The 11,830-nt window shown below is 59.8% G+C and overlaps 1 protein-coding gene across 3 annotated transcripts; it reads right to left on the reverse strand.

The window, feature by feature from the left end:
* Window positions 1-2,200: 2,200 nt before the first annotated feature.
* On the reverse strand, window positions 2,201-8,945 carry GZMM (granzyme M). Of its 3 annotated transcripts, XM_033199910.1 has the most exons (6): window positions 8,803-8,903; window positions 8,374-8,559; window positions 5,154-5,310; window positions 3,773-3,908; window positions 2,917-3,180; window positions 2,201-2,495 (listed from the first exon to the last, which is right to left on the reverse strand). In XM_033199910.1, the coding sequence occupies exons 3-6, from the start codon at window positions 5,246-5,248 to the stop codon at window positions 2,343-2,345; spliced, it is 648 nt and encodes a 215-aa protein (XP_033055801.1). In that variant the 5' UTR covers window positions 5,249-5,310; window positions 8,374-8,559; window positions 8,803-8,903; the 3' UTR covers window positions 2,201-2,342. The 3 variants fall into 3 exon arrangements, with proteins under 3 accessions (XP_033055801.1, XP_033055800.1, XP_033055799.1); XM_033199909.1 differs by lacking the exon at window positions 8,374-8,559 and having other exon boundaries at window positions 8,807-8,945; XM_033199908.1 differs by lacking the exon at window positions 8,374-8,559 and having other exon boundaries at window positions 8,803-8,943.
* Window positions 8,946-11,830: the final 2,885 nt, after the last annotated feature.

An 11,830-nucleotide genomic window follows, 5' to 3' on the forward strand; every position in this document is an offset into this window, starting at 1 on the left:
GAGAGAGGAAGAGAGGAGAGGGGAGGGAGGGAGGGAGGGGAGGGGAGGACAGTAGAGGAGGAGCCCTGCCCCAGCTGGCATGTGCACAGGCAGGTGTTGGGGGAGTCACCTTGCCCACCCGCGCTGGGCTCAAACACAGGAGGGACCCTGGATGCAGTAAACTCCACAATCGTGCTGTATGTCCGACTCCACTGTGTTTGAAAGTGTTTGAGGCCGGGCGCGGTGGCTCACGCCTGTCATCCCAGCACTTTGGGAGGCCGAAGCGGGCGGATCACGAGGTCAGGGGTTCGAGACCATCCTGGCCAACATGGTGAAACCCCGTCTCTACTAAAGATACAAAAAATTAGCCTGGCGTGGTAGCGGGCGCCTGCAATCCCAGCTACTCGGGAGGCTGAGGCAGGAGAATCACTTGAACCCCGGGGACGGAGGCTGCAGTGAGCCGAGATCACGCTACTGCACTCCAGCCTGGGTGACAGAGTGAGACGCCATCTCCAAGAAAGGAAGAAAGAAGTGTTGGTAGTAAAATTAAAAGATTCTGCAGGAAAACAGCGCGGCGCTGAAACACAGTCACTGCACAGCTCGAGATCCCACCCCCACGGGTCTAATCCGGAGGGAGGAAGGAGCCGTAGGTCCACACGAAAACGCACAGGCGGCTCCCAGCAAAGCTTCGCACAGACATGTGCACCCACAAACGCAGCGAGGCCCCCCACGAGCTGGAGCTCGAGCCCCCGGAGCAGGAGCCCAGCTCGGACCCAGGCCACCACGCGGTGGTGCCACTTGAGGGAGACGCCACAGGACACGCGGCGTGTTCCCGTTTCCATGAAATGTCAGCACAGGCCCATCCAGAGACAGGACCGGGACATGTGGGCACCGGGGCTGGGGAGGGGACGGGGAGCGACGGCTGATGGGGACGAGCCTCCTTTTGGGGAGCTGGGATGACAGGTTGGGGCCTTCTTTTGGGGTGTTGAGATAAAAATGGGGACAGAGCCTCTTTTTGGGGTGCTGGAATGGCAATGGGGGTGGGGCTTCCTTTTGGGGTGCTGGGATGACAGTGGAGACAGGCTTTCTTTTGGGGTGCTGCGATGACAGTAGACACAGGCTGGTTTTCGGGGTGCTGGGGTGACAGTGGGGACGGGGCCTCTTTTTGGGGTGCTGGGATGACAATGGGGATGCGGCCTGTTTTCAGGGTGCTGGGGTGACAGTAGAGACGGGCCTGTTTTCGGGGTGCTGGGATGACACCTCACGGTGGTGGTTGCCCAGCTCTGTGAAAGTGCTAAAGGCCCCTGAACCGCAGTTTGCAGGGAGACTCCTTTGCTCTGTGAGTCGTACCTTGATGAAGCTGTTACTAAAAAAGAAGACCCCCCCTACGCTGTTCAAGGCCCAGCCCCAGGAGCGGTGGGGAGGGGGGAGGATGGGCAACCCTGCTGGCCTGCAGACCTGGCGGCCGCTCCCATTCTGGCCAACGCCGCCCCCTCCTGGAAGAAGCCTTGGGAGTCACAACCTCCCTTTTTTTTTTTTTTTTTTTTTTTTTGAGGCAGAGTCTCGCTCTGTCGCCCGGACTGGAGTGCAGTGGCCGGATCTCAGCTCACTGCAAGCTCCGCCTCCCGGGTTTACGCCATTCTCCTGCCTCAGCCTCCCGAGTAGCTGGGACTACAGGCGCCCGCCGCCTCGCCGGCTAGTTTTTGTATTTTTAGTAGAGACGGGGTTTCACCGTGTTCGCCAGGATGGTCTCGATCTCCTGACCTCGTGATCGCCCGTCTCAGCCTCCCAAAGTGCCGGGATGACAGGCTTGAGCCACCGCTCCCGGCTACAACCTCCCTTTTTAAAGCAGGGGAGGGCCGGGCGCGGTGGCTCACGCCTGTCATCCCAGCACTTTGGGAGGCTGAGGCAGGCGGATCACGAGATCAGGAGTTCAAGACCAGCCTCGTCAACAAGGTGAAACCCCGTCTCTACTAAAAATACCAAATCAGCCGGGCGTGGTGGCGGCACCTGTAGTCCCAGCTACTGGAAGGCTGAGGCAGGAGAATGGTGTGAACCTGGGAGGCGGAGCTTGCAGTGAGCCAAGATCGCACCACTGCACTCCAGCCTGGGCGACAGAGCGAAACTTCATCTCAATATAATAATAATAATAAAACCCCCGGGGAAATAGGTTTGTGGGAGGCCGCATAGCCAGCATGGACAGAGGTGGGCTGGGACTCAGGCTCTGAGCATTCCTTCATCATGATTTATTGGTCCCTCCCTGTCCCTCCCACCTGTCCTCACCCACCCCGCTGCACCCTGGAGGGGAAGGGTCCTGTGGAGAGAGCGAGGCAGTCCCGGTCACCCCAGGACATCAGGCCGGATCAGCCGGTGACCTTCCTGATCCAGGACACGTAAGGTGCCACGGCGGTGGCCACAGGGGGCCTGAAGACGTCGGTGCAGACCCTGGAGCTGAAGGACAGGACTCCGGCCAACACCTGGTCTTTGCCACACACCAGGGGCCCACCCGAGTCACCCTGCGGGGATGAGACACTGCAGCTCAGCCTCTGCGCCCGCCGAGGGGACGAGGGGAGCAGGGCTGGGTCTGTTATCCCTGGGCTCAAGGAGACACAGGGGCTGCCCCAGCGCACACGCGTCCCCTCCCACCTCCCACTGGCCCTGTGAACAGGCTCCTTCTTCCCACCCCGGATCATCCTTGCTGGAGCAGAGGCCACAGCTCTGCTGCTTCCCGGCCCTGTGGCCTTGCGCGCGCTGCTAAACCTCCCTGAGCCTCAGTTTCTGCACCTGAGAAACCGGGCCCCCGCCAGTGGTCCCCGCCCCCCAGCCCCCGGCAGGACTCCCCAGGAACGGGAGAGCCAGTGGCCTGCCCGGGTGACTGCCCTGGCCCCGGCCCTCCCGCCAGCCTCGTTCCCCCGGCCCCACCCGGGCGCCCATCACCTTGCAGGGCGCCTGGTCCTTGGAGTCGGCCGCCAGGCAGACCATGTGCGGGGAGAGGCTGCCGTTCCAGAAACGGCTGTTGTTACACATGCGGGTGTCCAGCACGTGGAGGTCCAGCTCCCGCAGCACCCGGGACAGGCGGCCGCCCTGCTGGGTCAGCCCCCAGCCGGCCATGCTGCACCGAGTCCCTGCAGCCACCGCCTGGCGCTTACTGGGCAAGGCCAGGGGCCGGATGGTCCGGCTGGGCTTCACTTTCCCGTCCAGCTACAGTGATAGGAAGGGGCAGGTGAGCAGGAGGAGGGGGCGGCAGCAGGGGACGGAGGGAGGGCAGCGAGGGGGAGGTGATGGCGGGGGGAGGGGGGCGGCGGCGGGGGAGGGGGGCGGCGGTGGGGGGAGGGGACGGCCGGGGGAGGGGGTGGCGGAGGGGGCGGTGGGTGCAGGGGCGCGACAGGGGGGGAGGCGGCGGTGGGGGAGGAGCAACAGCGGGGGGGCGGGAGGGGGAGGGGGCGGCAGGTGGGGAAGCGGGGGAGGGGGAAGAGGCGGGGGAGGGGCGGCAGGGGGGAGGAGCGGAACTGCGGGGGGAGGGGCGGCGCGGGGGGGGGCGGTGCGGGGAGGGGCAGGGGCGGTGGGGGGAGGGGAGGGGAGCGGCGGTGGGGAGGGGGAGGGGCGGGGGGGGGAGGGGAGGGAGCAGCGGTGGGGGGAGGGGGGCGGCAGAGAGGGAAGCGGGCAGCAGCAGCGGGAGGGGGCAGCGGATGCGGAGGCGGCCTGGTGGGGGGAGGGGACGGCAGCAGGAGGCCAGGGGGCACCTGTGGGGGAGAGTAGGGTGCTCAGTTCTCCCTGTCCCATCCCTGCACACCTGAAGCAGTGCGAGGTCGTTCTCCAGGGCAGGGGCCGGCTTGTAGCGAGGGTGCTGGACGGCCGCCTTGATGTGGAAGCTGAGACCGGGGCGGCTCAGGGCATGGAGCCCCAGCACCAGCCTCAGCTGGGCCGTCCTGGGGACAGACGGGATGAGGGTGCTGCAGCCTGGCCCAGCGTGGACAACCCGCCACATACAATCCCAGCCCCCACTGTGCCGGTCGCCCACGGCCATCACTCACAGCCACTGCCCCTCACAGGCCTTGGCTTGGCCAGTCCTTCCCTGTGTCTTCTCAACCCACCTCCTCCAGGAAGTCCTCCCTGCCCTCACCCCTACCCCAGACTTCTGCCTGGGCCTGGCCCCAGGCAAGGGCTGTGTGTCCAAAAATCCAACCCCAAGCCTACAGCTTCAGGAAAACCAGCCCTGGGAATTCCCTTCACTTGGAGCTCCAGGTTCAACCACAGTGATTTGTACAGGGGTGGACACCTGCCAGTCCTCCTAAGTGTGCCCCGACTAGAGACAGCCAAAACCTCTTTCCACGGGACTGAGGGGGTCAATCTTTGCCGCCTTGTGAGACAGGCTTCCTGGCAGGGCAGCAGAGCTGGGAGACCCACGGGCTCCAGAGCGCCTCCTGTGAGCACCTGGATCAAGCCACACCTGATGCGGGACCTCCTGCTAGACTTTGCAGTTACACAAGCCAGCGGATCCCTTTTTGTTACTTTGACCATCTTGATCTGGGCTCTGTACGACTGGCTAGTCCTGAGGTAGGACAACTCCACGATGGGTCATTTAGCAGCTTCCTGATCCCTGGGAACCAGGTCGATTCCTGAGCCACTCTCAAAGGCCGGCTTCGTTCTCCTGGCCACAGGTGGCAGACACCCCCCACCTGACCCTCCTTCCTCAGAGCAGAAGCCCCAGACGAAGTTGGGTCCATCAGCGGGTGAATGGACAGACACAATGCACTCCGTCCACATCAGAACTGTGGCTCACAGGAGAATGGCCTGAACCCAGGAGGCGGAGCTTGCAGTGAGCTGAGATCCGGCCACTGTACTCCAGCCTGGGCGACAGAGCGAGACTCCGTCTCAAAAAAAAAAAAAAAAAAAAAAAAAAAAAAAAAGAAACTGTGGCTCAGCCGTGAAAGTAGCCAGGCTCTGACGCAGGCTGCAGCGGGGAAGGAGCGTGCCCTGCCGGTGCCTGTTGCAGGGAGTAAATCTCCAGGAGTCCGACAGCCGCAGGTCACTTAAATCTGCCTAGGCCGTCACCGGGAGGGGAGAGGGCTCCCACAATTGGCCTAAATCTACCAGAGCCCACCCCCTGCAGAGAATGGGGGCCGTCGGATGGATTCCCCGGACCTCTGGGGCGGGCAGGGCAGGGTACTCACCGCTCGACCAGGCAGTGGGCAGCTGTCAGCACCCACTTTGGGTGCACCAGGACCCCCCCGCACAGGTGGGAGCCGCCTCTCTGCAGCGAGGCCATGTATGGGCGCGAGTGGGGGATTACCTCCCGGCCCCCGATGATCTGGGTCTCAAAGGAACTGCCTGCCAGGGTGGGGGACAAAGAGCAAGATTGGGGTTACATGTCGCCCCAACACCTGCCACGACTGTCCTTGCCCAACTCAGAGGCCCAGGACCACAAGCAGATGTGCCATCCTAATGGAGTCCCCAGTGTTCCATGTGGGGGCCGCCTGTGGGGGCCGTCCTTCATCTCCAAGCCCCTCATCATGTTCCCCCCAGGTCGCCTCCCAAACGTCCTCTCCAGGACACGCCCTCTCCAGGACCTTCTCACTGGGCCCCACAGCCCAGGCAAGTCCACAGTCAGAGGAGTCCTTCAAAACGCACATCAGGCCAGATGTGGGCGGCTCACGCCTGTGATCCCAGCACTTCGGGAGGCTGAGGAGTGAGGATCACCTGGGGCCAGGAATTTGAGACCAGCCTGGGCAACACAGCAAGACCCAGTTTCTTTTTTTATTTTTTATTTTTTTTGAGACGGAGTCTCGCTCTGTCGCCCAGGCTGGAGTGCAGTGGCGCGATCTCGGCTCACTGCAAGCTCCACCTCCCGGGTTTACGCCATTCTCCTGCCTCAGCCTCCCGAGTAGCTGGGACTACAGGTGCCCGCCACCTTGCCCGGCTAGTTTTTTTGTATTTTGAGTAGAGACGGGGTTTCACTGTATTAGCCAGGATGGTCTCGATCTCCTGACCTCATGATCCGCCCGTCTCAGCCTCCCAAAGTGCTGGGATTACAGGCTTGAGCCACCGCGCCCGGCTGAGATGGAGTCTCTCTTTATCGCCCAGGCTGGAGTGCGGTGATGTGATCTCGGCTCACTGCAAGCTCCGCCTGTCGGGGTTCACGCCATTCTCCTGCCTCAGCCTCTGCACCCGACCAAGACCCAGTTTCTAAAAAACTTTTTTTTTTTTTTTTTGAGACGGAGTCTTACTCTGTCACCCATCTTGGCTCCATCTCGGCTTACTGCAAGCTCCGCCTCCTGGGTTCAAGCAATTCTCCTGCCTCAGCCTCCCGAGTAGTTGGGACTACAGGCACCCACCACCACGCCTGGCTAATTTTTGTATTTTTGACAGAGACAGGCTTTCACCATGTTGATCAGGCTGGCCTGGAACTCCTGACCTTGTGATCCACCCACCTTGGCCTCCCAAAGTGCTGGGATTACGGGTGTGAACCAACGCGCCTGGCCTTTTTTTTTTTTTGAGATGGAGTGTTGCTCTGTTGCCCAGGCTGGAGTGCAGGGGCAGGATCTCAGCTCACTGCAAGCTCCGCCTCTCGGGTTCAAGCGATTCTCCTGCCTTAGCCTCCCGAATAGCTGGGATTACAGGAGCCCACCACCACGTCCGGCTAATTTTTTTGTATTTTTAGTAGCGACGGGGTTTCACCACGTTGACTAGTCTGGCCTCAAACTCCTAACCTCAGGCGATCCACTTGCCTCGGCCTCCCAAAGTGCTGGGATTACAGGCGTGAGCCACCGCGCCTGGCAAGAAGTGTACTCTTTAAATAGGTAAATTGTATAGTGCATAAATGATTTCCTAATAAAACTATACAAAAATTATTTTATACCAATCATGAAGTTAAAAGGATCGACTTCATAATGTGATGTAAATCAGCCCAAAATCTTTCTCTGAATCCCCATCATGCTTTGAAAATCCAGTCCCCGCTTGGGGGCCGGGTGCGGTGGCTCACGCCTATAATCCCAGCACTTTGGGAGGTCGAGGTGGGCAGATAGCCTGAGGTCAGGAGTTGGAGACCAGCCTGGCCAACGTGGAGAAACCCTGCCTGTACTAAAAATACAGAAATTAGCCGGGCATGGTGGTGGGCACCTGTAATCCCAGCTCCTCGGGAGGCTGAGGCAGGAGGATCACTTGAGACCAGGAGGTGGAGGTTGCAGTGAGCCGAGATCACACCACTGCACTCCAGCCTGGGTGACAAAGAGCAAAACTCTGTCTAAAAAAAAAAAAAAAAATCCACATGGCCCTGCAACCACCTTCTCCCTCCTCCCCTCTCCAGTCACACAGCCCCTGCTGTGCCTGCAAGCTGCCTGCACCCTGGGGCCTTTGCCCGTCCCACCCAGCTGGCTGCATGCCTTTCCCCCACCAGCTTCCTCCCTTGGTTTCTGCTCTTGTCTCCTGCAGCAGCCCTCCACCTGCCCTCTCGCCCTCCTGCTTCCTCTGCTCTGCTGGCCTCCTAGCACCAGCCCCTCCCAGAGACTGGCACACAGCCTTGTGCCTGGCCTCTCTCTCCCAGCCAGACAGGAGGGCAGGCCTAGAACAGTGTGAGCCCTGCAAATACAGATGGACACACGGAAAGAAGGGAGAAAGGAAGGAGGGACACAGGGAGGGAGGAAGGAGAGATGGAAGGAGGAAAGGCTGATGGATGGATGGGAGGAAGGAGAGAAAGAGGGAGGAAAGGAAGGAGAGAAGCCTGATGGATGGACGGGTGGATACATGGAAGGAAGGAGGGAGGGAAGATGATGGGTGGAGGGAGGGAGCGAGGGATGGAAGGAAGGTTGAAAGGAGGGATGGGGCCGGGCGCGGTGGCTCAAGCCTGTAATCCCAGCACTTTGGGAGGCCGAGACGGGCGGATCACGAGGTCAGGGATCGAGACCATCCTGGCTAACACGGTGAAACCCCGTCTCTACTAAAAATACAAAAAAAAACTAGCTGGGCGAGGTGGTGGCGGGCGCCTGTAGTCCCAGCTGCTCGGGAGGCTGAGGCAGGAGAATGGCGTGAACCCGGGAGGCGGAGCTTGCAGTGAGCTGAGATCCGGCCACTGCACTCCAGTCCGGGCGACAGAGCGAGACACCGCCTCAAAAAAAAAAAAAAAAAAAAAAAACGAAAGGAGGGATGGATGAGGGACGGATGGGTGGGTGGAAGAATGGGACCAAGGAGGGATGATGGATGTGTGGACAGTTTGAGGGAAGGAGGGGGGATGAAAGGGGGGAGGGAGGATAGACCTGTGGGTGGAAGGAAAGAAGAATGGAAGGACAACGATGGCTGAGGCTGGATTCCCACCTCTGCCCACCTTCTTGGGTCCTCAGCTCATCAAAGAGCCCCTGTCACTCAGTCCAGCCAGAATGCAGGGGAGCCGCCACCCACCTCCCTCCTCCCTCACTGCTGGGCACGTAGTCCCAGGCAAGCCCTTGGTGGTTGGAGGCAGCCGACGGGGATCGAGTGCCGGCTCTGCCCTCCCAGCTGGGTGGTCCTAGGTCAGTATCTCCTTCGCTGAATCTCAGGTTCCTGCTCTGCACCTTGGGTGTGAGCGTGGCCCCTGCCTTCTGGGTGCTGCCGGGAGGATGGACGGGGTGAGCCGGTGGACACCGCACCCCCCCGCACAGTCCCGAGACGTCCGCCCGAGGTGAAGCGTGAGGAGCTCAGGTCGCCCCAGGCCTCAGTCCCCCTCCAAACAAGAATGAGTCTCCGCTTTTACACCCAGGATGCCGGCACCCAGGACCACCCCTCCCATCCAGGGACCCCCCTGAAAGCACTGGGCCTCAGTGTCCCCCCTGCACTCTGGCTCCCACTCACCTACCAACAGGGCCCCCAGGGCCAGCACCAGCAGTGAAGACTCCCAGGCCTCCATGCCGCTGTGGAGACCCAGTGTGGGTGCTGGCCCCGGCCCCGAGCCTCCCCACACGCGCTTCCTGTGGGGGAGACGACAGTCACAGCCCCGCCCAACGCTGCACACCCGAAACCCTCCACCCAGGAGCATTTTAGAAAGTGATTCTCAAAGAGGACTCGAGATGAAGCCACACTACCATCATCGCACCTGAAAAAGTAACACTTTTTTTTTGAGACAGAGTCTCGCTCTGTCGCCCAGGCGGGAGTGCAGGGGTGCGATCTCGGCTCACTGCAAGCTCCGCCTCCCGGGTTCACGCCATTCTCCTGCCTCAGCCTCCCAAGTAGCTGGGACTACAGGTGTCCGCCGCCATGCCTGGCTAATTTTGTATTTTTAGAAGAGACGGGGTTTCTCCATGTTAGTCAGGCTGGTCTCAAACTCCTGACCTCAGGTGATCTACCCGCCTTGGCCTCCTGAAGTGCTGGGATTACAGGCGTGAGCCACTGTACCCGGCCACGACGTTCTGTCTCTGAATCAGATTCTAGGGACCTCCCAGGAGTGGAATCACACAGGATTTGCTGCGTTGGCATCTCTCCCTGAGCGTGATGTTCTCAAGGTGCATCCAGGCTGCGGCCTGTGTTGGAGCCTCGCTCCTTTCCGTGCCTGCCTCATATCCCATTGTGCGGATGGACCACGCTGTGTTTACGCATTCACCAGCGGACGGGTATTTGGGCTGTTCTAGTTTTTGGTTTTCATGAACAAAGATACTGGCCAGAGGCAGTGGCTCACACCTGTAATCCCAGCACTTTGGGGGACTGGGGCGGAAGATCGCTTGAGCCCAGGAGGTTGAGGCTGCAGTGAGCCGTAATTGTGCCACTGCTCTCCAGCCTGGGTGACAGAGCAAGACCCTGTCTCAAAAATAAATTTAGGCCAGGTGCAGTGTCTCACACCTGTAATCCCAGCACTTTGGGAGGCCGAGGTGGGCGGATCACCTGAGGTTGGGAGTTCAAGACCAGCCTGGCCAACATGGAGAAACCCCGTCTCTACTAAAAATACAAAATTAGCCGGGCACGGTGGTGGGCGCTTGTAATCCCAGCTACTCAGGAGGCTGAGGCAGGAGAATTACTTGAACCCGGAAAGCGGAGGCTGCAGTGAGCCGAGACTGCGCCACCTCACTCCAGTCTGGGCGACAGAGTGTGACTCCTTCTCAAATAAATAATTTTAAAAATTAAATAAAAATAAAGGTGAGGTGGCTGGAAGAAATAGATCAGCAAAGGCTGCACTCACCTGCTGTGCCCCACGGTCTGGGGGGCTCCCACTGGCAGGGCAAGGCCAGAGTGAGTTTAAGGAGCCCGTGGGTCACGGCGAAGCCATGGTGAGCCTGTGGATCATGGCCAGGCCAGGGTGAGTTTAGGGAGCCTGTGGGTCACAGAGCATGCTCATGTGTTCTATCTCATCCAATCCTAACAACCCAGGAGGCAGGTCTGTCCGCGTCAGCATGGCCAGACTTAGCAACTAAAAATAGGGATGCCCAGTGAAATTTGAATTTCAAATAAAGAACAAATAATTTTTGAGTATAAGCTGCAAACATAGTGTGGATATACTTAAGAGTAAAAATGGTTAGGCTGGGCATGGTGGCTCATGCCTGTAACCCCAGCACTTTAGGAGGCTGAGCTGGGAGGATCACTGGAGCTATGATCACGCCACTGCACTCCAGCCTGGGCAACAGAGCAAAATCCCTTCTCAAAAAAAAAAAAAATTGTGAAACCAGGGGGGTTTCACATATATATATATATGTGGGGGGGGGGGGAGGGCCAGGCGCGGTGGCTCACTCCTGTAATCCCAGCACTCTGGGAGGCCAAGGCAGGTGGATCACCTGAGGTCAGGAGTTCGAGACCAGCCTGGCCAACATGGTGAAACCCTGTCTCTACTAAAAATACAAAAATCAGCCGGGCGTGGTGGTGGACGCCTCTAGTCCCAGCTACTTGGGAGGCTGAGGTAGGAGAATCACTTGAACCCAGGAGGTGGAGCTTGCAGTGAGCCGAGATTGCGCCACTGCACTCCAGCCTGGGCAACACAGTGAGACTCCTTTTTAAAACAGGCCAGGCACAGGGGCTCACGCCTGTAATCACAGCACTGTGGGAGGCCGAGGTGGGCAGATCACGAAGTCAGGAGATTGAGACCATTCTGGCCAACATGATGAAACCGCATCTCTACTAATAATACAAAAAAAAAATTAGCCACGCGTGGGGGCGGGCGCCTGTAGTCCCAGCTACTCGGGAGGCTGAGGCAGGAGAATGGCATGAACCCGGGAGGCGGAGGTAGCAGTGAGCTGAGATCGCGCCACTGCACTCCAGCCTGGGCTCCAGCCTGGGCGACAGAGCGAGACTCCAAAGTCTCCAAAACAAAACAAAACAAAGCAGCTATGGATGATCCTGAGACTTGGTGTGGCTGTGCCAATAAAACTTTATTCACAATAGGGGCGGATGCCAGGTTTTGTCCTGAGGGCCGTGGTTTGCTGAGACCCCAGGGCCTTTCGTCCTTCAGGCTGGCCTGAGAATGCCAAGGGGCCAGTGGTGCAGTCAGGTGACGCCGCCCCAGGGACCTTCACGTGGTACAAGGGGCAGCAGCGCAGCTCAGCCTGGAGCCGGGTGGGGAGGAGAGGAGAGGACGGCACACTCCCTGGGACCCACGGCCCAGCCACGGGTTCCATCGTGGGACCCACGGCCCGGCCACAGGTTACATCTGTGGCGAATCTTCCTCTGCCACTGTGGCGGCCGAACATGTCAGCACCTGCTGAATGCTTGCAGGTGACACATCTGGGCTCCCATGCAGGGATCCAGGACCTGGCTGAGCTCACTGCCAAGCCACACAGCAGTGCCCAGTGAATGAAGTAAACAGACGGGCTTACAAGGGGAGCAGTGGAGGCTGCAGGCGCCGGTACCATCGAGCCAGACTCCCCTCAAACCTGCCTCAGATGGGCCGGGCCCTGGCCTG

This window comes from Trachypithecus francoisi, unplaced genomic scaffold (genome assembly GCF_009764315.1).
Source record: "Trachypithecus francoisi isolate TF-2019V2 unplaced genomic scaffold, Tfra_2.0 Lachesis_group5, whole genome shotgun sequence".
Classification (NCBI taxonomy): domain Eukaryota; kingdom Metazoa; phylum Chordata; class Mammalia; order Primates; family Cercopithecidae; genus Trachypithecus; species Trachypithecus francoisi.

What these genes read in the sequence shown, in the direction of transcription:
- GZMM (XM_033199908.1), bottom strand. Translation starts at nt 8,857, where the DNA reads ATGGAGGCCTGGGAGTCTTCACTGCTGGTGCTGGCCCTGGGGGCCCTG. An exon ending in CCTGGGGGCCCTGTTGGTAG is followed by an intron (nt 5,311 to 8,802) that starts GTGAGTGGGAGC and finishes CCACCCTGGCAG; the next exon opens with GCAGTTCCTTTGAGACCCAG. An exon ending in ACGACCTCGCACTGCTTCAG is followed by an intron (nt 3,181 to 3,772) that starts GTGTGCAGGGAT and finishes CTATCACTGTAG; the next exon opens with CTGGACGGGAAAGTGAAGCC.